Source organism: Centroberyx affinis, unplaced genomic scaffold, assembly GCF_046629955.1.
Source record: "Centroberyx affinis isolate AG114_WGS23_722 - 3 ecotype Tasmania unplaced genomic scaffold, CSIRO-AGI_Caff_v1 ptg006044l_1, whole genome shotgun sequence".
Taxonomy (NCBI): Eukaryota; Metazoa; Chordata; class Actinopteri; order Beryciformes; family Berycidae; genus Centroberyx; species Centroberyx affinis.
In genome coordinates, this window is record NW_027283071.1 from 49,324 (window position 1) to 75,761 (window position 26,438).

At 45.5% G+C, this 26,438-nt stretch overlaps 1 protein-coding gene across 2 annotated transcripts in view; it reads left to right on the forward strand.

Moving 5' to 3' along the window:
• The window catches only part of col16a1 (collagen, type XVI, alpha 1), a 70,734-nt gene that overhangs the window by 23,521 nt on the left and 20,775 nt on the right, over positions 1–26,438 (forward strand). The window contains exons 5-34 of one of the 2 annotated variants that reach the window (XM_071512051.1): positions 4,248–4,371; positions 6,369–6,650; positions 7,622–7,702; positions 9,118–9,186; positions 12,166–12,198; positions 15,041–15,076; positions 15,202–15,252; positions 15,810–15,842; positions 16,003–16,047; positions 16,836–16,874; positions 17,157–17,219; positions 18,269–18,313; positions 18,417–18,512; positions 18,876–18,914; positions 19,202–19,246; positions 19,360–19,395; positions 19,515–19,637; positions 20,458–20,493; positions 21,002–21,037; positions 21,282–21,410; positions 21,877–21,921; positions 22,284–22,319; positions 22,407–22,460; positions 22,640–22,690; positions 22,772–22,915; positions 24,172–24,207; positions 24,899–25,006; positions 25,722–25,844; positions 25,950–26,003; positions 26,122–26,163. In XM_071512051.1, coding sequence (XP_071368152.1) covers positions 4,248–4,371; positions 6,369–6,650; positions 7,622–7,702; positions 9,118–9,186; positions 12,166–12,198; positions 15,041–15,076; positions 15,202–15,252; positions 15,810–15,842; positions 16,003–16,047; positions 16,836–16,874; positions 17,157–17,219; positions 18,269–18,313; positions 18,417–18,512; positions 18,876–18,914; positions 19,202–19,246; positions 19,360–19,395; positions 19,515–19,637; positions 20,458–20,493; positions 21,002–21,037; positions 21,282–21,410; positions 21,877–21,921; positions 22,284–22,319; positions 22,407–22,460; positions 22,640–22,690; positions 22,772–22,915; positions 24,172–24,207; positions 24,899–25,006; positions 25,722–25,844; positions 25,950–26,003; positions 26,122–26,163 — 2,134 coding nt within the window. Of the gene's footprint in view, positions 1–4,247; positions 4,372–6,368; positions 6,651–7,621; positions 7,703–9,117; positions 9,187–12,165; positions 12,199–15,040; positions 15,077–15,201; positions 15,253–15,809; positions 15,843–16,002; positions 16,048–16,835; positions 16,875–17,156; positions 17,220–18,268; positions 18,314–18,416; positions 18,513–18,875; positions 18,915–19,201; positions 19,247–19,359; positions 19,396–19,514; positions 19,638–20,457; positions 20,494–21,001; positions 21,038–21,281; positions 21,411–21,876; positions 21,922–22,283; positions 22,320–22,406; positions 22,461–22,639; positions 22,691–22,771; positions 22,916–24,171; positions 24,208–24,898; positions 25,007–25,721; positions 25,845–25,949; positions 26,004–26,121; positions 26,164–26,438 lie in introns of those variants that run through there. The other variant, XM_071512052.1, reaches the window with a different exon arrangement.

Genomic DNA, 26,438 nt, shown 5'->3' on the forward strand with positions numbered 1-26,438 from the left:
GAGGAGATATGATTCAGTGGGGAGGGAGGGAGGGAGGGAGTTTTCAGCCTACAGCAGAAGATGGGGAGTGATTTTGTGTAATTTTTTATAATGACCCTTGATCAACCCAGGCAACATTGGCTGAGCATACATGCTCTTTTTCAGCCTTGCGTCACTCTCATATGTAGTCACACTAATGCCTGCCTGGGAGCTGCCGCGGCCACAGTCAGCTCCACTGCAGTTGTGCAGTCGGAGACTAAAGCACAATCTTTTGGTTTTATTTAATGTCTCAGCTTCCATGTAGTATTTGCATAATAGAGTGGTCCAGCGATGACGTTTTTTTGGTAGACCAACGCAGCCCCACTATGGGTTTTTGAATGTGGTTTTGGACCGATGCCGAAAATAAGCTCTATGTTTAACGCAGTCCAGTATCTTGTCCTACATTTTGTTATATGAGATCATTTTCACTGCTTTCATGACTTTTAAAGCATAATAGACCCTTTTCACAGCAGCCAATTTGACGTGTCATAGCAGGGTAAACACAGGTGTATCTGATAACATTAATGATGGTTCCATTCCATTTAGGTGTTCCAGTATCCATTAATGTGATTAGTTACACCTGTGTTTACCCTGCTATGATGCATCAACATGGCTGCTGTGAAAAGGGTCCATTGTCATCTATATTAGTAAAAAGCTAATGCTAGGCTAACCAGTGAAAAAAATGAACAGTAGAAGAGCGTTCCTCCAACATCACAAACGCTCAAAGCTTCAGCTTCAGGCAAGCTAGCAAATTCAAAAACCTTCAAACGACAATTGGAAAAAAATATAAATCGGTAAATCTACAATCTAAATTGAAAAGAGTGCGAGGACTACAGTTCAGAGGCTTTATGGCGGATTCCTCTGCATTATGACTTGTTATTGCACAACAAAGCCATTGTAGTTCAATTTCTAAGACAGTTAGCCATTTGTTAGCAACTTAACTTATATGGGTGCACAAAACCTTCAGAATTCTCGAATGGGATGTTTAATGGTTTATTTTATCTCACAGAATGAAACATTAAAACTGTCTTATGCTTGTCTTAACCACAGACCTTATTGTCAGGCTTTTAACCAAAACCCCATTCAAATCGGAATCACTTTTCAGCCGAGGGAACCCACGGCTCAAAAGTGCTAATTCACTTCTGGTTTTCGTTTTTTTTTTAAACTGGACCGGTCTGTTCATTCAGGGATAGACACCAGTATGAGGTATCCTGTCCCCAGGTGTTATTCCCATCTAAAACCAGACATTCTGCTTTTTTAGATTTCCTCTCCCCCTCTTCCTCCTGTGCCTCTCTGGCTCTTCCTTCTCTCCTACCTCTCAATCCTATGTCCAGGAGTTTTTTTGTTTTGTTTTCCACACAAGAGAAACAGCAGTGAGTAACTTTCCTCTGAATTGGAGAAGGTAGGTCTGAATCTGTCTGGCCCATACCAAGTGATTTATCTTCCAAGTGTGTGTGTCTGCGTGTGAGTGTGTGTGTGTGTGTGTTCAGAACCCTGAAAGTTTGTGAGTGGTTTTGTGTCCTGCAGCCCATGTTGTTAATCCATGCCTAAACAACTCTATTCTCAATAATGGTTGCCTCTCTCTCTCTCTCTCTCTCTCTCTCTCTCTCTCTCTCTCTCTCTCTCTCTCTCTCTCTCTCTCTCTCTCTCTGTCTCTCTCTGTCTCTTTCTCGATTAATCACAAAAGCATGTCTCAAAGGGCTTTACACAGAATGAGCCTACTAAGATCTAACTAATCAGCAATCAGTCACATTTCAGTATGAACTCTGAAGTATATACAGTAGAAAAAAAGCATCATAAGTAAATATTGCTACAACTATATACAATACTATTATCATTGTAATACTACATACAGAGAACAAAGTCGCTTACAAGCATGAAATTATGTGAACGGAGGAAATAGTGCAAACACTCAACACAGCAAAGTTAACCATTGTATAACACGCAACAGTGTGATATATTTGTCAATTCAAAGCACCTCTCAAGCCAGCTGGCAAGCAGACACAAATTTAGCAACAAGCCCAGCAGATTCCTCCTCCTCTCCAAATGGGCTGGGTGGTTTTTGTTCCGGAGAGAAAGCAAAGAAATCTGGTATCAAAACCTGCAATTTATTGAAATCTGTTTTTCTTATGTTGTCATATTTAGGACATTCAAATAAGGAACGCGTCTCTGTTTCCTGTCTCGTTTAAATCACACTGCATCTCCAGATTCTGATCAGACAGGCTGAGTTTGGTCAGAAGTTTGCCTTTCCTTCAAATTCCTTGTTTTAAGGTAACTTGCCAGTTGAAACTTTCGATTTAGTCGTGAGACGCACTTCAGCCTGTTTTGATTTTCTGTTTCATATCTCCAATTTTCACTCTCTCTCTTTTTCAATATGGTGTCAAGCTGTTTTATTTTTGAAGGTGGAGTTTTTTTTGTGGATGGGGATAGAGGCTGCATCACAACTTTCTGAACAAGTTGACCAAGGGGGTCTTTGTCTTTCTTGATATGATTTTATATTCATGGGGTTTTGTCTAGTCTGGTTCAGTTGATGCCATTATTTCATGGCTCTCTGTTGGATCTGAATGTGCATTGGGGAAGAGTCCTAGCTCTGCTTTGCATGCGTTGCTGGTTGAGTTTCAGTGGATTCCCAGGATACGCTTTGAGAATTAATTCCTCTCTCTCTCTCTCTCTCTCTCTCTCTCTCTCTCTCTCTCTCTCTCTCTCTCTCTCTCTCTCTCTCTCTCTCTCTCTCTCTCTCTGTCTCTCTCTCTCTTTCCATCTTTATAATCTCCGTCTGTATACTCTGCCTTGGTTTTGGTTAAATCAATTATTCTCTCTCATGCACTCTCATAGCTATAACTTCTTGCTGCCTCAGTATCTCTCTTTTCCCCCTCTCTATCTTTCTCTTTCTCTCTCTCTCTCTCTCTGTCTCTCGCTCTCTCTCCAGGTCTCCAGGATCAACATCTCCATAATTTTTCTCTCTCACCTTTTCTCTCCTAGCCTCTCTTTGTTTTGACGTCCTGTAGTTGGCTGTTTTTCCCTTGGATCGTCCCTCCGTCATAAATCACTGTCACCCCACTTCTAGGACTGGGAAACCAGCTGCCAGCATCAACAATACTCTGTATCTGTGTGTGTGCTTGTGTGTGTGTGTGTGGAGAAAGAGAGGGAGAGAGAGAGGGAGAGAGGGAGAGAATATTTCAAAGTGTCCACCGTCTCAGTGAGCATAAATTTCACTGGGCTTGTTTGTGAACCCCTCATCTCTCGATACATCTACACACCACTGTGCAGTGTTTCTGTGTGTGTGTGTGTGTGTGTGTGTGTGTGTGTGTGTGTGTATGTGTGTGTATGTGTTTAGATGCCCTTGACCGAAACAGAGGGATGAGGCTTGCCGGACTGTATCTGCTATGAAAATTAATGCCAGGGGGTTACGCACTGCAGGCATTTCATTGTGCTACTGGCTGCAGTCACACAAAATGGAAAAATGAAAAAAAAAAATGGGAAAATGTACAAAATGCACACACACACACAAACACACACAGACAACCTTGTGTTATTATACTCGCGAGGACATTTTGTTGGCCTAACCTGATGATGTATGGAAATATATATTCTGCAGAAATAACCACCTTTGTTGGATTTTCTTAACAAATGAGGACATTTGGATCCAACATTTGTTAAAACAAGCACAGATTCTGCACAGTGGCACATGACAATGGCGTATAGATCAAATTCATTATCCGTTTATTTGAATGTGATCTCAGCACTCTGACTCCCTAGTTGATCAGCTGCCTTCATCTCATCTATGGAGAATACAGTAATGTTAGCAAACATAGCCTATAGCGTATTACAAGTGTACACAGAAGCACTGCTTATGCACCAGTGTGATTTATTATGAAGTGACATGCGTTGTCTTGCGATAGTAAAAGAAACGATCCAGCAGTCTGTCTGTCACCCTGCATCACTGTTCATGCAGACTAATAGATGAAGAACCCAGAAGTATGTTCTCCCATTGTGTGACATGATCCAAATTTATATAAATAAGAACAGGATTATGGGAGTGTAGTCACTGCAGATTTATAGTTTAAATTCCCACTAATAATGCAACTTCTTTTTGTCCTTTTGTTATTTAGATGCTATAAAGAACAGATTAGATTTGTAAAAAAAAACAACAACAGTATTTTAGCTGTGGCAGTTTGATAGCTCCCAGGTACAGAGCAGTGAAGTGTCCCTGGCTCTGTGTGTTCCAGTCAGGTGTTCCCTCATGGCTTACCTGAGGAGTTCACCTTGGTCTTCACTCTGGTCTTGAAGAAAGCCACCCTGAGGGACACCATCTACCTCCTCCAGATCTCTGACCAGCAAGGATACCCGCAGGTAACAGCTCTCTCTTTTTTCCTATCTTTGTTTGAAATATACCAGCCTCTCTCCTTCTCTCTCCTCTTTTGCTCTTTACCTATGTTTTATTGACAGTTCACCCATAGACGCACTTCTTTCCTCCCTGTGTTCTTTCCTTGTCAGCTTCCCTCCTTCCTTAGCTTTCACGTTCCTTCTTTCCTTCCTTCTTTCCCTCCTTCATTCGTTCATTCCTTTCTGCCTTCCATTCTTACTACCGTCCTTCCTTCTTTCCTTCCATCCTTCTTGGCTTCCCTCTTCCCTTCCCTCTCACTTTCTTTCCTTCCTTGCTTCCACCCTTTGTTTCCGTCTCAATTTCCGTCCTTCTCTCCTTCCTTCCTTCCTTTCCTTTTTTCCTTCATTGCTCCTTGTCCCGTCCCTCCCTCTCTCCCTCCTTTCCTTCCTTCATTCTTTCCTGCCTTCCCAACTTCCCTCTATCCTTAGCTCTCACTTTCTTTCCTTCCTTCCTTCCTTCCTTCCTTCCTTCCTTCCTTCCTTCCTTCATTGCCCCTTCCTCCATCCCTCCCTCTCTCCCCCTCTCTGTCCCTCCCTCCCCTCCTTCATTCTTTCCCGCCTTCCCAGCTTCCCTCTATCCTTAGCTCTCACTTTCCTTCCTTCCTTCCTTCCTTTGTTTCTGTCTCAATTTCCATCCCTCTCTCTTCCCCTCTTTCCTTCCTTGGGCCTTCCTCCCTCCCTCCGTCCCTCCCTCCTTTCCTTCCTTCCTTGCCCCTTCCTTCCTCCCTTCCTTCCCTCCTAAGCTCACTTTCCTTGCATGCCTCTTTCTTTCTTTCCTTGACTCATCTTCCTTCCCTCCCTCCTTTCTTTCCTCCTTCCGCTCTCTTATCCCGCAGTCTCTCTCCCTCGCTCTTTCACCTCTTATTCATCACTCCCTTTGTCTAGCCATTCTTCTTGCCTCTGATCTCTCCTTTGCATAGTCATCCACTTTCCTTCTTGATTTCTTTTCTCTCCTGACACCTTTTCAATTCCCCCCCCCCCCTTTTCATTCCACAATCCCTTTGTCCTCTCTTATTCTTCATCTGATCCCCCTCTCTCTATCTCTCTGTCTCTCTTCCCTTCATCATTTTCGGCTCCCCTCTTTCATTCACCTTCATTGTTATTCATGTGTGTTCCATGATGAAGCGCTGGAGTCCCTCAGAGTCCCCATAATCACTCGGAGTCTGAGGCCAGATTTAAATACTCAATGTGTATGATGGATGGAGGCCAAGGCGCCTCATTAGGAGTGATTGATCGGCTGTACCGCACGCGTGTGTAATTAATATGTCTTCCCCCTTACCTCATCTCTGCTCTAAGTGCTTACTGTGTTCTACAGCTGTGTTTGATGCTAGTCGTGTGTATGTCTTGAAGCCACTGCCACTCACTCAACTCGAGATACAGTCAATGTTTCTTATCAACATGCCTGGGCTAAGTGAGCTGGCATGATGGGCACATTGTATCGTGTTAAATGAACACATGCACACAGCTGTTGTAATGTCCTTTTAGTGCCAAAGGTGTGTTTTTGAAGATTTGATGTGCTGAAATTCCTGAAATGTTCCATGGGCTCCCAGCAGCCGCCATTCCAGAGGGGGTTGGAATAGCAAGAAAGGTGGAAGTGTGGTTTCTGAGGAATGAATGGAACTTCTGCCTTGAAGAATTGATGTCTCTGTGCTGTCTTTGATTATATCTCCTCTTTGTCTCCACCCTATTCCCCTCCTTCCCTCCATACCTTTACTGTTTCACCTGGTTTTTATGGATTTTGGTTTTTAGATGGTTTTTAGATGGTCTCTTTTTATTTGTTATAAATTTGTCTTACTACATCTCATTTCACTGTGTACACTCTATGTATACTTGGATGTATATATATATGTAGCTGAGATGAAAATAAAGCAGAACTTACACTTGAACTGCTCACTCTTTCTCGGCATCCCATCCTCCTCCTCTCCATCTCCTCCCCTCTACGTCCCGCTCCCTCTGACCCCCAGCTCTCCCTGGACCTGAACGGCCCCGACGGCACCCTGTCCCTGCGAGCCCGGGGCGCGGACCCCGCGGCCGACCCGGCGGGCTGCGTCTTCAGCGGGGAGGGCGTGGAGTCTCTCATGGACCTGCGCTGGCACAAGGTGGCCCTCAGCGTGCAGCGCGGGGCCGCCGCCCTCCACGTGGACTGCGGCTCCATAGAGACCAAGCCCCTGGAGCCCCGCGGAGAGCTGCCCACCGACGGACACACTCTGCTGGGCGTCCGGGCGTCTGACGCCGGGCCTGCACAGGTACAGCAGCATGGAGAAATGGGGAAGAAAATACTGAAGGGAAATGGTTAGAACCTTGTGTGAGCTTTTGATGAAATATATCACAGTAACAGACCACAATCTCTTGACTATTAAAGAGCTTTTGCTCAAGGTGAAGGTTGCAGTGTAAATGTCATCTGAATTTCATTCTCTCTTAAAGACTACAGTATATCTTGACCTATATGCCTGTATAAGGAAGAAACTGCTCCTCGTCTGCAGCAGAACTGAACCATCGTTTACTCTCCACCAAATCTCCTATATTGTGGTGCTTTATGCCTTAATTCCATGCATAGCCTATAGATAGACATATTATTCTATCCTCCAATATAGAACCATGCTTCCTGCAGGAGGGAACAGAGCGATATGTTCCATGTGAGCCAGCCTTGCCTAAGTCCCTGCTCACAGTCCTGGGGTGCAAAAAAGCCTTTTGTAATGAAATGGTCCATGCTGTGTGTGTATGCATGTGCGTTTGTGTGTATATACATGCCCATGCGTGTGTGTTGGCCCGCAGGCTGTGCCCCTGAGGTGCTGTTCCCTTTGAGGCAATCTCATTCAGTTCTGATTAAAAAGAGAGTGGGCTACCTGGGAGAATGAGCCTGTAGTGAGCTGGGCCCATTAGCAGTGAATAGATCCAGTAATCCAGGCACTTAGCTTGACGATCAATTAACTGGCCTAGTTAGAAAGCAGCCAGGCTCTTTTGTTAGAGGCATAGCGCAGGGAGGGACTATTCATACATGCGCACACGTGCACACACACACACACACGCACACACACACACGCACACAAACCTCCCGATGAGAAGCTTTCCCAGTAGCTTGTGTAGATGAGAAATTAAATGGCCCTCAACCTTGTTTACTGCTTCGTTTAAACTTTGTTTACGCTATTGAACCGATGAAACTAAGGGAAAATTGTGGAGTGAAATGTATCACAGTCTCTCTCTCTTTCTCTCTCAGATGGACATTCAGCAGGTGATGCTGTACTGCGATCCCTCTCTCGCCATTCAGGAGGCCTGCTGTGAGATACCTGGAGCTCGGGTAAGGACAACAACCCCCACTAACTAACTAAGTAACTGATAAACAACCTCACACATACTGAATTTGTATGGGGCATAGACTATTCTCCTGCATCATGAGTAGAGGTGGAGCTGGTAGAGGATTCTGCTCAAGCCGCCCCAGATCATCGGTCCACTCTGTACCGCTCTATCTATTATTTGCTACCACAAATATGAAAAAAAAAAAAACACCTGACTTATTATGTAGGCTAACAGCTGCAGTCTTCAGAGGCTTTGTTAAACATAGAGCTTTATGTCAACAAATTGACTGGGGCTTAATTCCATCGTGTGCAATTATGTCACATCAACTGCGGTTTACCAACATTGTTTGTTCACTTAAAGTGTGACTAAAAGCCTAAATGAAAGGATCACTTGCATTCCCACAGAGCTTCAAAAATGGTCTTCTTGTTCATCTTCATTTTCTCTCTCTCTCTCTCTCTCTCTCTCTCTCTCTCTCTCTCTCTCTCTCTCTCTCTCTCTCTCTCTCTCTCTCTCTCTCTCTCTCTCTCTCTCTCCTTCTCTCTCAATCTATATTTTTGTGTGCGTTATTTTTGCTTGCACTATTTGTCTGTAGGCATCAGACAAAAGGCTGATCAAATGAAAGCAGATTTACTGAAGTAGAATGCAACACAGTATGTTTCTGCTAGACAGACAAAAAAGAGAGCAAGCGATTGTTCAGGTATGGGAAGAATAGCGTACAGCCAGTACTTGGGTTTATTTTTAAGCTGAAGGTATTTTTGTGCTCAGCCAACTTTTTGTCAGAATTCTCCAGGGTGTCTGTGCTTGTGTGTGTGTGTACGCTTGCCCGTGCGTGTGTGTGCGTGTGTGTGTGTGTGTACGCGCGTGTGTCTTTTTCGAAAACTAAATGAATTTATGAGAGGCATACAAATGGAGTGAGAAGTTCCTTCAGAAGTTTGGAAGTGGAGAGCCCTCTTGAGGAAGGATGGAACTCTCAGAAATTGATTAGAGGATTTGAAGGAGACCTCTTCTCCTTTGCTGTGGGCATGTGTGCTGCGGGGCTCCCTCCAAGCTGCGTTTAAATTTGAAACAAGCAGCGGAGGTGCACGCGCTCACGCACACACACACACACACACACACACACACACACACACACACACACACACTCATACACTTGCCCCGTTCTGACAACAAGGCTCCTTGAAAATACAAAGGAAAAGAGACAGAACAGCTAGTTGTGGATAGATTTGTTGTTATGGTTTGAATGCCACAGTGCATAGTAATGGTGTTCATTTACATCTGCTGTACTCCCAGAGATAGGATATTAGAGAGGTTTGTTTTGTTTTGTTTTCAATTTGATGGTGTGACATCTTTGGCGAAGATTGTCTGTTGTCTGTTTATTTGCTAATTTAGTGTTTTCTGTCTGTCGCACGGCTGCAGTGCCCGCCTGACGCCCCCAAGAGCCGCCGCGCTGCTGAGAATGACCTGGTGGACAACACGTATAACCAGGTAAAACACACCTGCAAGTGTACACACACACACACACGCAAAGAAAGACCTAGTGTACACACCCATACACTTAGATGCACGTGCCTGCTAAGCATACCCACAAGTGCAAAAAAAATAGACAGCACGCATATGATCACACACTAGAAGTACACCTAATCCTCACACAGTCATAACACACACTTTGTCCTCTAGTCACTCGCATAATCGCTGGCAAGTGCTTCGGCCAAATAACGAACGGAGGGGGAAGGTTTCCCAGGGTCTTCCACAAACGACGTCACCGCCATGAATTTTCACGCCACATGGTTCTCATCACACACACACACACACACACTTGGCTGGAAACCGCTTTGTTCTCGGGCATCTCACACAATTTGACTAGTAGCAAAGACTTGCTAGTTGGAGGGAGAAGAGGGGGGGGAGGGGGGTTAGACATATGCCAAATGGTGCGCTCCTCTCCCTTGATACTCCGCCTCGGAAAACATGCTTCCTCGTCTGCCGCAGCCTTTTGTACTTCTGAGTTTCGTATGACTTCACTCCAGCAAGTCCGCTGGTAGCGATCGTTCAAAGCCCCCGCAGGCGGTGTCGGCTGCATGACAAATAGAGCCTTACGTAACACGCGGGAGCCGCTTTTTCCACAGATTTCCATGCCGTCTTATGGCTGCCTCAACGCTGCCTGGTACATAAAGTCCTTTCATTACAACCTAAAGGCAATTTATTCTTTTTTTTCTTCCACGCCCGCTCCTTTCATCATTCATATTAATAGGATCTATATCCAATTATCTATTCATTAGGCCCTGGTGTTTGTCTTGTGGAGTAGTGGTGTTAACTTAGGGCTCTGGCAGACATCAGGACAGAGTAATCAATCCCAGAGATGATTCCAGCAAGATACAGTTACAATAACTCAAGCATGCCTTCTCTCTATCTCTCCGTCTGTCTCTCTCTCTCTTGTCTGTCTCTCTCTCTGTCTCTCTCTCCCTCTCCCCCCCACCACCAGTTGCAGCAGACAGGCTGTTTTAATATGGATGTAATGATGATAGCCTTATATGGTGCGATCGGGTAGGCCTGTTATTGTTACCAGCATCCTTCTTATTGCGCCACAGATGTATAACTGCCACGACTGCAGCCTTGTTTACAGACACACACACACTTTAACTGGAGTGCACAGGCAGATTTTGCTATTTCTGTCTCTCTTTTGCTCTCTTTCAAACACATGCGCATACACACACACACCTTTCACAAACACACACATGCACACATTAACTTGAGTATATTGCCTTTGTGTACAGTAAAATGTGCTGTGAAGTCCATGACCCCAGTGGCCAGATGTTACTGAGCCACAGCATTGCTTTCATTAAACTAAGCCTTGCTGACTGACAGCTTTGTGAGCTCAGCATTAATGGAATGCCATGTGCTGTGTATGTAGGAGTATTGTGCAGTTGTGCAGTATCCAGCACTGGGACTGGAAATATCAAATATCAAATACTCAAATATGGGTCAAATGCATTACTTGGCTGCTAAATGGGTGGGGCTTTGTCAAGAAAGACAAAAAGATTAGTGTCAGAATGTGGAAATAATCACAGTTTCGAGAGTCAATTAAGTGTACATTTCTGTGATTAATAACTTACCTGACGCAGTGAACCCCACCCTTCTGGTATTCAGCGCCATGTCAAACAAACGCTATGAATTATTTGCAACTAATAGCGGACCCAGGTGTGTTGCAGATGTGTCTGTAATCTTGTCCATGTCTGTGTTTACTGCCTTGCTGCGGTTTGACAAATAGCAAATGGTTTCACCCACTTCCGACACACTATACCTTTTTCCTCTTGCCTGCAACTCAGCTCACAGCCGAAAGGTCATCCAGTCCTGAGAAAGCCTGCGAGCCTCCGTTCTTGCGCCTTGTTTTCCCAGTCCCACCGTGTTTCTACTTGACTTTTTCACATAGGAGTCCCAGACCAGTTGTAAAAACCTCTTCCCCCTCCCTCCTTCTTTCTCTCCTTCTAACTTGCTCCCCTTGCACAGATTGTTTCCACTCAGCTTTCCAGACCTTCTCGTTTACAGTCCTACTCTCTTCTCATTGTTGACCCTTTTTTTTTTTGTCTGATTTGTAACTCTGTGCTCAGCAGGGTGTATTCATCAGTCTTTCTATTTTTCTCTCTCTCTCTCTCCATCTTCATCTCTTCCTTTGCTCCGGGGCTCATGAGGTACAGTACTTCTCTCCCACATCCTCCTCTTTCATCTCTCTCTCTCTCTCTCTTTTTCCACTGAAAATAAAGAACAACTGTTAATGACCTGTGTGTGAAGCCAAGATGGCCCTTATTTCTCCTCTCTTTGTTGTGAAGCTGATGCAATGGATTGTAACGGCAACAAGGTTCAATGGGACACATGCAACTGGAAATCACCAGTTTGGCTATGGTAAAGATGCAATATAACGTTGATATTATGGAGACTTTCGGATGCAATTCCTGCTATTCCTGGGGACGCTTTTCAAGGGATTCAACTTGAATATAACTTTGAACTATATTTGCCGCAAACCTGTCAGCGCCTGCGAATGTAAACCGTGTGCCAAAGGTTTGAGAGCGATGCTGAAACTGTAGATTCATTTGAATTGAGCAAGAAGTGGGGCTGAAGCAAGAATTAGGGTGCAGTGTCAGTAAATATGGAGGCTACCAGACTAAATAATATTTCTGTGAATGGCCTTCAAACGGATTGGATTCAGCGTGTTTGAATACGAACTGGGCCAGCCTTGGCCATGAAACTGTCAGCAATTACAGTCTAAACATAGACAGAAGTCTTGAGCGTAGTGTGAAGCCAAAAATGGCAGCAATATTGAGGTCACTTCCAGATATGATGTGGAAGAGAAGCAGGCCTGACATTCTCTAAACTTTGTCTTTCTTTCCTTCTTTCCTTCTTTCTTTCTTTCTTTCTTTCTTTCTTTCTTTCTTTCTTACTCTGTCCTTTTGTCTCTTCCTCTGCCAACAGGACATTTTCGCATCTAAGGATCTGGCAGAGAAAGTAAGTCTCACAGTTCCCGTGCACCAATACACACACACACACACGCACGCGCGCGCGCACACATTCGATCTCGCATTAATGAAATGCTAAGGAGACTGTCACCACATGTGTCAGCTGCTGGAATCCAAACAGGAAGACCATATGCGGGGCAAGTGGAACCAAATCTGTGAGCCGCATTTGTTTTTACCCTTTATAGATCGATGGGGTGCCCAAATATCATGCCTTGCTAATTTAATTGAAACTGAGAGTGGGGTTTTAGGGTAGAGAGGGACATAAAGACTCACTCACCCACAATCTCTATCTCTTCCTCCCTCACACTCACACACACACACGCACACGCATACACTTAGATTGCTGACTGACTGAGGACTGATTTACACCTCATTATGCGGGGGGGGGGCGTTCTGCCTATTAATTTTGTCATTCACCTGCAATAGGCATGTTCTGTTCACAAATAGCATACAAAACTCCAGACGCTTCATTATGTTGTTCCTGTGTGTGCTTACTAATGCAGCTGGCCGCCTCTCCTGACTTCCTCAATGTAGGTTATTACCTGGGTTGAGGCACACAGCTCGCCTTGCCATGGGGGGCACACACACACACACACACACACACACACTTGCTTGCATAGGAACTAAAGTGACTCTTTCCTCAGTGCTATGAATCGAATTAGATCGAATTAAAGCGCCGACAATCTTTCAGGGTAAAAGTAGGCGTGGTGCCCATAGGAATCCGCTCATGTTACAACCTGATGTCACACAACGCGACGTCGATATCAAAAAATGTGCCAAATGCGCCCATGTATAAAGCATTATTAATCACTGATATGAGTAAGGGAATGATTTGGCTTGTTGTTCAGGTTTAAAGCTCAGCCAGAAGACAATTTTCATCACTGCTTCCATGTTGCAGCAAGTATTCTGCTGCAGCTTGCTCCTGCTACGTCAGTGACTTTTCAGGTATGTGAGTCAAAAATGGCTCGACCAATCAGAAGATATTAATTAACACAGGAGGCCATCCCAGAATTACATCTACATCCTGGTAATCGAGACAGTGGCATATAAACCCCAATTAGGATCAATTCGATGTACTATTTTTGAAAATTTGCTCAGTCAAGATCTGGCTGGAAAGAGATGCCCCCTGGTATCAATGCCAAAAAGTGAGCCTTGGTATTGGGATGGAGATGTTCAATGTCAGAAACTGAGCCTATTTGGATCTTTAATCCAGACTGAGAGCTTGTTTATTGGGATGTTTAATGCCAATAATTGAGCCTATGTATTGAGATGTTTAATGCCTAAAAGTGAGTCTACTTATTGGGCTGCTAATGTCAATAGGTCAGCATCCTGTACACGGATGCTAATGCCAAAAAGTGAGCTCACTTATTGTGATACTAATGTCAAAAAAGAGCATATGTATTGAGATATTAAATCTATAAAGTGAGCCTTTGTATTGGGATGTTATCAATACCAAAACAAGAGCCTATGTATTGGGATGTTTAATACCAAGAAGTGAGCTTATTTATTGGGATGTTTAATGTCAAAAAAGTGAGCCCACTTATCGGGATGAGAATGCCGCAGAGTGAGTCTACATAATGGGATGTTTACTGTCAGAAGAGAGAGCCTTTATACGGGGATGCTAATGCCAAAAACCGAGCCCACGTATAGGGATACAAACACCAAAAAGAAAGCCGTGCAGAAACCAACCTGCCATAACACTTACAGTGAGTACACTGCTCCTGTCAAAATGCCCCAAAAAAGTGAGCCTATTCATTGGGATCCTAATCCCAAACAGTGAGCCTACATATTGGGATGTTTAATGACAAAAAGTGAGGCTAAGTCCTGGGATGTTTCAATGCCAAGCTGCCATAACACATACAGTGAGTGCATTGGTCCTGTACAGCAGTCTGTCTCAGAGCCGGCGTCATGAGCCTTGGAGAGAAGACAAGGCCACAGAGGTTTATAGTGGAACTATATGAGGACTGGACTAAGCCCACGGTCAGAGACTAGAGCTGGGAAAGAGTGACTCGCCACTGCAGCTGTTTGAGCCAGCCATTGATAGATTTCCAGTCCAGGGGAGGGCTAAATAAAAGAGAGAGAATTACACATCGCTTCTCTGCTTTTTCTCCCCCCCCCCCCCCCCCCCCTTCCATTGTCTCGGTAAGCTCATAGTCACAGCATCAATATATGCAAACTTCCCGGTGTGTGAATGCAAGGCTCCCAGAAACACCGGGTGGTGGATTCAGCTTTAATTACTCGCTTCCGCTAAAAGTGCCTCAGTTATTTATAATGGTTATCTTGATTTGGTGTATATGTGTGTTTGTATGTGTGTGTGTGTGTCAGTGTGTGTGTGTGTGTGTGTGTGAGCATGTGTGTGTGCCCTCCTGCGAGGAGCGGCAGCTGGTCTGCTCACTCCTGTGCTGCGGGGATTCAGACATTCCTATTGATCTCCGTCTCCCATGGGAGTGTGTGTGTGTGTGTGTGTGTGTGTGTTTGTGTCTGTGTGTGTGTGTGTGTGTGTGTGTGTGTGTGTGTCCACTTGTGTGTGGCTGTTTGTGAATGTGCAAGCCCTTGCCCACCTCTCATCTTCTTAACTGCATACTGTAGCAGCACAGAGGTACAGTTCAGTTTGTGTAACAGCGCCACCCCCTGGTGACTGCAGGAACTACAACCATCACACAACATATAGTTCCTTCTCAAACTGCCTTTTACTTAGACACATAATAGGTTTAGTGAAGTAAATATAATGTTAATAATCTCTCTCTCTCTCTCTCTCTCTCTCTCTCTCTGTCTCTCTTTGTACCTCTATCTCTCTCTATCTCTCTCTCCCTCCCTCTCTCTCTCTGTAGTGTGCTGGTTGTGTTCTTCTCAGTGGGGAACAAAATGTAAGCTCTGATGGTTACTCCCACTTCTTTTTCCATTAGATCATGTCAAAAGCAGTGTTGCTGAATGTACAACTGTGTGTGTGTGTGTGTGTGTGTGTGTGTGTGTGTGTGTGTGTGTGTTGCAGCTAGTAAATCTCGGTGGACACGCTGGATTGAAAGGGGAAAAAGGAGACCGGGTGAGTAGCGAACACACATATAGACGAACTCATGATCAAATGTGTGTCAAGCAGAAATTCTGTGTGTGTGTGTGTGTGTGCGTGTGCATAGCCAGACTAATACTGGTGGAATGTGGGACATCATCATACGCGCCCAGACATGCCTAGTGCTGAACAGCGTAACTGAGAATTAGTCACTTAGCCACACACACACACACACACACACACACACACAGTCTTACTTATGTCACTTACATTCATTTCCTGGAGACTTACCCTAACCATAACCACTACTTGCCTAAACCTGACCCTTACCCTAACCTTAACCACCGACCCAAAAATCAGCTTTTTACCAATTGGGGACAATTCCCCATCCGTCCCCAATCAACTGGTCATACCCACACACACACACACACATACATACACACACACACACACACACTGGTGCAGTTCTGGTCTAATATCATGCTGGCTGTGGACCAATCTCCCAGCTAGCTAATATACAGTCTTTAGTGCTCATTGATTCTATACCTCCCCTACAAGCAATCATTCTTCTTCTCTGCCTCTATCCATCTTAGGGCTCTGACTGTTCTGGCTCCCATTCAGGTCCAGTAAGTAGCTTTTTCCATTGCATCTCACTCTCGCAAACATGCCATGTTTTATAGAAATGCGATGTTTTGTTATTTGGCGTGCAGCGCGATATGAGCCTGAAAATTTGGTTATGAGCGGTCTGTCACAGTACGTGCCAACCGAGTGTCTCTCTAACCTCAGTGCACAGAGGGACCCAAGGGCCAGAAGGGAGAGAAAGGCGAGTCGGTGAGTGCCAATTTTTAGCTACAGGTTACGGCTGCTGCACTCAACCCCCCCCCCCACCCCCCAACCCTCTCCTCTCCTTTAGCTGTTTAGTTATTTAGTTTGATCTTTCTCCAAAATTTCATTTGCAAACATGCAATCCCAATACTACTGATGCACTGGGAGTGAGTGTGTGCTTGTATGTTTGTTTGCCTGTGAGTGTGTGTGTGTGTGTGTGTGTGTGTGTGTGTGTGTGTGTGTGTGTCCGTGCCTGCTCGTCTGCATGTGTGGTGGCGTGTGTGTGTGTGTGTGTGCGTGTGTGTGTGTCTGTCTGCATGCGTCTTGTGTTTGTGTATATATATGTTTCTATTTATATCTTTGTGTCTGTGCTCAATATGCACTGTGTTGCTCTGTTTGTGTGTGTGTGTGTGTGTGTGTGTTTGTTTGTCTGCATGTTCCTGAGACTGTATGCATGTGTATGTGTTTATGTGTGTCTATATTTACGCCCTATATATATTTTCGATGCAAGTGATTCTCATAAGTACATGTTTATTAGAGCTTTTGTGTGTGTGACTTGTATATCTGCGTTGCTCAGGCTGTGTGTGTGTGTGTGTGTGTGTGTGTGCGTGTGTGTGTGTGTGTGTGTGGGTGTGTGTGTGTGTGTGTGTGGGAACAGATGGGTCCTGATGGCAGTCCATACGGGTTGCTGGCTGGTCAATGTGTTGTTTGGTATGCTCCAGTGATGGGGAGGTGATGTCTCTTTAGAGCCAGGTCATTGATCTGGGCCTTGTCTCCATTCCTTCTCTCCACAGGCACTGCCTGCCAACTGGGGTGAAGCGGTGGGGTACAAGGTAAAAGGTTTAATGACGTTTGTGTGTGTGTGTGTGTGTGTGTGTGTGAGAGAGAGAGAGAGACAGAGAGGGAGAGAGCTGTCCAAGGAATAATAATATAAACTTCTGTCAATTTCCGACCTCCAATTATTTCTCTCTCTCTCTCTCTCTCTCTCTCTCTCTCTCTCTCTCTCTCTCTCTCTCTCTCTCTCTCTCTCTCTCTCTCTCTCTCTCTCTCTCTCTCTCTCTCTCTCTCTCTCTCTCTCTCTCTCTCTCTCTCTCTCTCTCTCTCTCTCTCTCTAGGGAGAAAAGGGACAGAAGGGAGAGATCGGTGCACAGGGTCTCTCCGGAACCCCGGGGAAGGACGTGAGTTACTTTTTTTTCTCTTTGCGTCTCTTGCTCTGTTTCTCTTTAACTTTTTCGGACAGAGTTTCTGTAATTAGACGGTGAAAGCGTCCATGAAAGGCCCTTCTGGCATGAATAACAAAACTCTGCTTTGAGGTTGCATCGAACATTTAACTTGGAATGTGTTTTGGTTTTTTTTCTTAATACTACCAACACTTAAATGAACAAGCGCTCACAAACACACTAGCAGACAGACACGCGCGTACACACACTTGCATACCCACTTTTATCAGGCTAAGAGAGGGTATTCAGTAAACTTATACGGTATTACTCTTTAAGCCCAGACGCCCATTTATATCTATTCTCCTCGGCCTCCCCTCTCTCTCTCCTTGGGTGTTAAGTCGGCCTGTTAATGCCTGTTAGATTAGGCTAGAGCAACAAAGCCTACACAATCAATGCTGCCTCATTGACTGTGCTGTTCGTCTCTCACACAGGCAGGGGCCCATTCAGGACGACTTAAACCTTTTAATCTTCCCTGTTCAGCTTAGTGATCCTGTCGACGCATGAAAAGTTTTGAGGGACGAATTACAACGTGTGTGTGCTCTGAGATATTCCCCGGGTTTCGGCATCATCCGCACACACACACACACACACACACACACGCCACATTTAGCTGTTCGCCAGGCTAAGTGCTTGTCGTGGACAGATGGATTTGGTGGAGGATAGATTTTCTTAAAGCCTCGCAGCCATCTGACATTGTGAATATGAATGTGCTTGTGGATGTGACTCGAATCAGGCAGGCAGAAAATATTGCATATGCACCCGCTGAAGACAATACATCTTGCCGACTCTACAATTCCCCCTCTTACAGATTGTTTGACATTATTATGGATTTTACTGTATATACTTTTTCCAATCGCAGAGCGTCCACACAAACGGGGGAATTCAACAAGTTTCTTTCGCAACGCCTGGAAACTTTTCGGGGGAGATGGCTTTCTGCGGAACTTTTGATAACTCATGCTGATGTTGTCACTTCCCTTTCTGTCTGTCTGTCTGTCACCATTCCCCAGGGTCGAGCAGGGTCCATCTGTGTGGTCGGCCCCAAGGGACAGAAGGTCTGTCTGCATTAAGTCTGGGAAGTCTACCAACAACCTGTCTGTCACATATATTCAGTTCGCTGTGGATTTAAACGGAGCCGTGTTGCACTCGTTTTCCCAGGGTACTTCTGGTTCGGTGGGTCCAGAAGGGCTGGCCGGGGAACCGGGGAAGCCGGGACTTCCGGGATTGCCCGGAGTCGGGAAACCGGGCCTACCAGTGAGTATATTTTCCAATTAGGGAAGTCTGGAGGGAGAAAAAGGAGCGTGCTGGATGCAGTTATTTTCCGATGTCATTTTATCGACTGTCTCAGTGTCCTCTTGTTGAACTCCTCTTAGAGATGGTCTCAGTTTGACCGGAGAGTACACTTAGTAGATGATGCTTTCAAGCGCAGGGCAAGACCTGGCAAGCACAGCAGCCTTTTTTAGACGCCGCTTTCGTTACCCTCCGCCGAAGCCAAAAAGCATCTTAATGTAGGCACTTTCCTCGCGTGAAAGAGAGGGTGAGAGAGTTGACTTGTTGTGATGTGGCGGCGCTGGCATACTGAAAGGATTCCTGTATGTTTTTTTTCCCCCCTCTCAGGGCCCTCCTGGTGGACCGGGCGGTGCGAAGGGGGACAAGGTAGGATTACCCTTGGGATCATGATTGATGGTTCAGATAAGTGTGGAATGACCCCCATTTCCACTGGTATAGGACAGTGATGCCAGCAAGCACACTGCAGTCGTCATGTGAAAACCTTGGAACTGTAAAACTCTAAAAAAAAAAAAAACAATGTACCGTCCTTGGGCTTGTAACCCTCTCGAACTCAAAAATTCATGGTGGACAAGCTAAAAACTGCTGCTTTTCTTAATATTCTGACATATTTTGTGTAGTCTTCCATAGTTGCTCTTATTTGTCACATGCCACAGGGGGACTCAGGACTTCCTGGGACAGATGGATTGCCAGGAGATCCAGTGAGTGACTCTTTTAAACATTGGATGCTGTTCAGTAATGTATGCGCGAGCTTCCGAGAGACAAACGAGTAGAAACGGTAAACTGATGCATCAGGATTCTACTGTTTTTCTAGGGACCAAGAGGAGCAGGAGGGCCTAAAGGAGAGAAGGTACATTTAACCCTTAAGTCTCTCTATGTATCCATTCCTATGTCTCTTCATTCGTCCACTTTCTTGTGTATCCGCCTGCCTTACAGTATATGCGCTGTACGTTTGTGTCCATTCTCCAGGGCGACCCGTGCGAAGTGTGTCCCGTCCTGCCCGCAGACCTGGGCAACACAGTGGCTCTGCAAGGGAAGCCCGGGCCTAAAGGAGAGCCTGGAGTACCGGGGCTAGGAGAGAGAGGACAGCCTGTAAGTACAACAGCACCCGATTGGCTACCATGATCTACTTGGACCATAATGTCAAACAGTATTGTATTCTGGAGCCGGTCTGAATCCTCAGTTCAACGTTTTTACGGTCTTGCTAAATGTTTTATCGCGGAGTAGTGGACGTGGTCTGAATTGCAGCCTGCGAATGAACCTTGAGCACTGGTTTGATAGTGTATATATTTTATTTTGCCTTATCACTCCAAGGCATGGCGTTTATTTCTACCTTGGGGTTACGCTTCACCTTGTAACTCTCGGAGCGGCGCGGCAGCATCAAGGAGGCGAGAGCGTGAGACAGCATCGACGAGTGTTTATTTTCCAAGGCGAAGGTCGTTTTACTCTGTCAATATCATCGAAATGCGCCTCCCTCCCTCCCTCTCTCTCTCTCTCTCTCTCCCGCGTGCGAGAGCTCTACCAAAAAACCGAAATGTGTGCAAAGTTGTTTGTTTTTTTTGTTTTTTTTTTCTTTTCTCATTTTGTGTCTTCCCAGTTACCGCGGCGGGTGAAATGGGAAATGATTTGTGGGGAGGGGGGAAAAAAAAAAAAGGAATATAAATCTAGAGCCTTATGAGATTCTCTCCGCAACGATTTCCAATAGCGCCGGCATCCATCTGTCATACCTGGTTAGGGCAGGAGGGGAAGAAGGGAGCGCGGAAGAAAGAGAGGGAGAGTGAGATATGACCTCACTCTAACAAAGTTGAACGAACAACACTCTCGCGACTAGCTCATCCCCGTTTTCCTCTTCTCTCCTCTTTTCTACCCCAACCCCCCCACCCGCCCCCTCGCTCTCCTATCTATTCACCAGGGGCTTCAAGGCACAGATGGCGAGGCGGGACAGAAGGTATGGCGCTCCACCTGTTAATTTACAGCTCACGGTTCATTCATATTCCCCCCGGAAGCATGACCCACACGCACTCACCTGCACGCTCGCACATTCAAATACGGAAACATTAGCATTGCAAAAGTTCACTCCTAAAGCGAATAGACAGACAAACTAGTCGAAGTGAACTCCCCGAGACACAAAAGAGACCAGAGTGCACACACACACACACACACACACACACACACACACATACAGCACACCTACACCTACGCCACCTCGCCAGACCTCCACGCCAACCCCCTCCCACACACACCTACACCTACACACGCATGCCTGCCAGCCTGAACAACTTCAACACACACACACACACACATTGCTGGCTCACTCCCACGTCTGCCTAATTACAATGACCGATATGTTTGCGACGCCATGTCGAGACGCGACACCTCAAAGCAAACGCACTCATCAGGGTGTGCTGGGACTAATTTGCCTCCTTGGGCGTCTGTGTTTCTGTGTGTTTTGGCAGGGAGAAGCAGGATCAGATGGTGCCAAAGGCGAAAAGGTCAGCTTGGCGTCTTTATTAGACCCGGGGCTCAGCAATTTCTCGTACAGTGTAAACTGTCTGTCTGTCAACAAGATTCAAAGCCTAATTAATGTGTCTTGGCATGTGTGTGTTTGTGTCCGACCTGTGCGAAAAAGTGTTTACACGTCATTCTCAGCGTTTGGTTTACCCCGTCTTTGGAGCGCCAGAGAGCTTCGGCTATTCGTATAATTTCCCTTATCCGACTGGATGTGTCCCGATGTAGGGAGAGCCCTGCGCTGTGTGCCCCACCCTCGGAGAGTTCCCCCCCAACCTGATCCCCGGCAACATGGCCCAGAGCCTGCAGCAGAAGGGCGAGAAGGGCGAGGCCGGGGTGGGACAGAAAGGAGAGCAGGTCAGTCCGTCTGCGCTTTTACTGCAAAAAGGGCAAGGAGAAGATACTGCTCAGCTGAATGTAACCACACTGATACCGACCTGCTGTGAGAAGAGCGACAATGAAATGGATATTTCCTATGATATAGGCCTATTTATTCAACTTAAAATTAAAGTATTGAACATTGACACAGAATGTCTTAGCATTTTTCCGTGCTCTGTAGTATTGATGCAATTTTGTTGGTAAATAAAAAGCACCGAAATTTCAACCAAGGTGAAAACAATGATAAAAGCAGTCTTATCTTGTTGCCGTTAAAGGAATCTCTCGCAAAGGAAAGAATGAGATATAACGCAAGTGGTGGAACAGGAGCTGATGGTGGGATGGTTTTGTTTGATGATATGCCTACCACTGATTTTGTTTGTGTCCGTTGTGCGATGATAAGCGGCATCATTAAGATGATGGATCTTTCACGTTTTCTCCTCCGCAGGGGGAGCCAGGACATGTAGGATTAGCCGGCCTCAAAGGAGAGAAGGTAAGTAGCTTAACAGTAAACAGCGCCGCGAGTCGGGGACCTCAACAGGAGACTAAGTTAAGGGCTCGCATTGGGGGGGGAACTCACTCAGTGGGATGCTGAATGAGATTCTCAATAGACTTCACTTGGGAGATAATCACAGTGGTGCACTAATTTCAGGGCCCCAAAAGTATCTGCTATAGGGATTTTATTCAGCAGGGAACTTATTAGTAAAAAGCTTAGGTAGTGAAAAAGCAAAACCCTTTGAGACAGCTGCCTGTAGGGTTCACCTTACTATGGAATGTGAATTACCAATTAAAATTACCCATCGATTTTTATCAATCTGTGAAATTCAGATGGTGATATTTATGCTTGTTTCCCAGGGTAATGCAGGAAGCAAAGGAGCCGATGGTAGAACGGTAAGTTTGGCTCCAATTCTTCGGCACAGATCGCCATATCTTGCCTGGGAGAGGTTGTGAAATAAAACATATGTGTGTGTGCGACAGGGAAAAGCCGGACAGAGGGGACCCAGTGGCAAGGATGGACAGAAGGGCTCAAAGGTGAGACGATAAGAGTGCGATGATGGATTTTTGCTGTGAAGTGAGGAGCTGGATGCATTCTAAAAAAGCTTTCTGGATTCTAGCCATGCTCATCACGATCGTCTGAGGCCCATCTGAAAGAACAGATTCACTATATTACTGTACTTCAAATTAATCAACAGCTGTTTGTCTTTTGACAGGGAGATCAGGGGCTGCCTGGTCTCGGGCTGCCTGGCCTTAAGGGTGAGAAGGTGAGTGCGTGTATTCCTTTGTGTGTCTTTTAGCTTGTTTGTCACGCAGACCAACCCTCCTGACCCTTCGCCCTTCCCCAGGGCGTGTGCGGTGTGTGCCAGCCGTCCGAGGTTGGCAGCGGACCCGCCACTATCAAAGTGCCTGAGGGAACAAGTGGCAAGCCAGGCGAACCGGGCCCTCCGGGGCCTCCCGGACCTCCAGGGCTCGGGGCCGACGGCAAACGGGTGAGATTGCTCTTTCAGGTTTCACGGTAGGAAATATAGTCGTCACAGGAATATCCGCGAACACTATACACCCCGTGGAAAGTGCACTTTTAATGTTGAACTTGTTTTTATATCAGTTTTATTAAATCCGTTTTTTTTATTGTAGTCTTGTTTGCAATGAAAACAGACTGGGGAGCTCGGTCAAAGCGGTTACTAGTGTGAGGCTGGCACAACCATCCGCAAACTTTGAGAGGCATGTGGCTAGGAAGACCAAAGCTCCACTTAACTGCCTGGTGTCTCCTCACTGGGCAGTAGAGAGGACGCTCAGTGCCGCTTTAGAGCGCCTGAGCAGCTACAACCAGGGACTCATTCATCCCGCCGCAGTTAGATTGCTTCATTTGTACATGAAATGATTTAGCATCTTAGGCCTGTATAAGTACTCCGCATTTTGCACTGATGAATGACTTTATATTGGACTTTATTAAGCTATTGACTCCCTGTCTGGTCTTATCGACCTATTTTAATGTGTATGGTATATGTTGCAGCAATTCGTCATGTATTTTATTGCTTTTATGTTATTATGTATTATGTTATTGTGCTTTTATTGTGTTTTCATTGTTTTTATTATGTTTTTTTATTGTGTTTTCACTGTAAAGCCACTTTGCAAACAAAACGATAAAGCTTGAATGAATGAATCTTGAACAGCTAACTTACATCCAACCCCTTCCAGAGCCAACTGTTTGATGGCGTCCCTTAAAACATAGAGATATACGCCGTGCATTAAATGTGGCAGATTTATGTCAGTCTGAGATATTAAAAGAAATCAAAATAAAACATATTCCACTAAGTATCTGGGAGAAATGCCACACAGCATCTTCTAGCTATCCTATTTGGTGAAACAGATTATTCAGCATGTGACTGAAGTTTGGGGCGATGCTGTTGGATTTGACCCCCAAGGGCAAATCAACCCAGAATGCTTATTATACAATTAGGATATGCAGAATCACACCGCAGAATTCTGTTACTGAAAGCAATAAATCTCTGTGAAGCTCTGTCACCCCTCCCAATTACATGGTGTGTGCCTCTGTGGTTAGCATTGTGTCAACAGTGGTTTTTACCTGAATGGATAGAAGCTTGCACGCTACTTGCAGACGACTGTGTGTGTGTGTGTTTGAGTACGCGTGCTTGCATGTATCTGCATGCATTTGTGTGTGTTTTTATTCCACTTTATCATCCATGTTCCCCTCACCTGCATCATCTTCTGTTTACTTATGCAGGGCTCGCCGGGTCTTGCTGGTGCAAAAGGAGATAAAGTAAGTTCCTTACCAAAGTTTTCTATAGTTCTCCCCTCAGAGCTGCTCTATGTATATACTCTGGAACACAGTATATGCAATGGCCCACAACAAATTCAGACCGCCTTAAACAGTCTCAGCTAAGAAATTACATCCAACTGATCAATGTCTCTGGGGCATTCTGTGCACCTTAAATAACCTAGTGTCCAGACGAGAAACCAGTCTACCTTAAATAACCTTTCAGCTAACCTGGAAAAATGAGACCACATAGAATCAGGAGTGGCCTTCAGAGACACTCCGGGCTCCTTAAATAATCTGACATCTACTGGGACCGAGGATGTCTGCGGGAAAATGATTCCACATCAGATTAAATAATATTTCACGGGAGCCCAGACACTCCACCTTAATTCAGGTCATCAAGCATGTCTTTTGAAAAAAACAAACCCCAAAATATCCACATCACTTAACCCAAAGTCTATTGGGAAATAAATCTCTAACTCCTTAAAAAAACTGTATATCCTCAAAGGAGCCAGGTTGCCTTAAATTACCTTGAAGCTCTTACACAATTATTTAGCTTGGGCTTCAAAGTAATGCTTCAGTCGGACACCCACAGCGTCTGCAGAACAGCTTCAGACAAGCATGCAGGGGGATTGCGAGAACCACATTGAGGTGAATGCCAGGGTCCATTATGATCATATTTCACCGTCGCCAGGGAGACCAAGGTGAGCAAGGAGACCAGGGATTGGACGGAGCTGCTGGAGCCCCAGGACTGCCCGGAGAGGCTGGACGGGACGGACTTACGGGCTTGAAGGGAGAGAAGGTACAGAGTGCTTGAACTGTCAGTCAGTGATTCAGATCAACTTATCTGTGCCTTATTGTGCATCTGCTGACTCCTTTTGTTGCAACACCTGTAAAAGGCCTAAACTAGAGCCATTATAGAAAAGTCATTTGTCAATGACAGACATTTTGTGCTATATAATCCTGGACCTTGTGTGATGTTTGATCTCAACATGGAGATCTAATGTGGTCTATTTGTGAAATGGGGGACTATGGATCGGCCTGTCCGTCCATGAAACATGACTCAGCTGATATCTCAGACACCACTGCTTTGATTTTTGGAGCAATGATGCATCTTCGTTTTCCAGCGTTTGAAAATTTACACTGATTGGCCTGATGGGAAGGCTAAAATTAAAGGTCAAAATTTCAAACTTTGAAAGGCCATAATAGTTTCACCACCGGACCGATTAGGATGAAATTTGGATACTGTTTAATTGGTGATTCTGAGTACAACTGTATACGCGCCTCATCGACCAATCAGATTCCTTTGCTGGAACTACCTGTTGTATACAAGTGTATTCAACACTTTCTGAGCTCTGGCAAAAGGTCAGTAACCTGCTGCACACATGACTGGCCAAACTCTCCTGTCACTGTCTCTGGTCTAAACAGCGTGCAGTGCGGTGACTCCGTTAGCCCGCATGCACACAAACAGATGGAGCTCCTGCTGATTATGGTGTGGATGTGCTGTGTTTTGCCAGGGTGACGCTTGCACCAGCTGTCCGTCTCTGAGCACCGCAGTGGGTGACGGTGTAGCCGTGCCAGGACCCAAAGGAGAGAGAGGAGACCCCGGTCCCCCGGGACAGGAGAAGGCTGGCAAGAATGTGAGAGAATCATGTGCTTTGTGTTTTTTTTTTTTTTTTTTTTATGACCGTCTGTCTTTTTCCAAATGATTCACCGATGATCATCTCACATGCTCTCTCTTTCAGGGAAAACCGGGCTTACCAGGTGTGCAGGGGCCTCCGGGTCCAAAAGGAAGCCAGGTATGCATGTCCGCTGATGCTGGTGTATAATTATGTTTGTAAATACACGCTGAAGGGTGTGTGTCTGTTGATTTATGAGAGACAGATTGTAATCTATTCTGTCCTGCGCCCCCTGTAGGGAGAACCTGGAGCTGCGGCAGTCGGCTCACCAGGACCGCAGGTGAGGCTGATGTGACCTGGGGAAAAAAAGTCTTTATTGGTCCAGATGGCCAATAAAGACTTTTTTTTTCAGGTTTTATGGCAACAGTTGATATAGTCTGTCATACAAAGCATTCAGCACCTAGATAGACGTGGTCCTGCTGGGGTCCTAGTAATGTACACCATATCCGCCTGTGATAACAAAGGGTTTTGAGTTTCCAATCCCCTGCAGATCTAAGGATCATGGCATGAGGTTGTAAATTTCCAGCCTCAAAATTAATCTTGGATCTCTTGAAT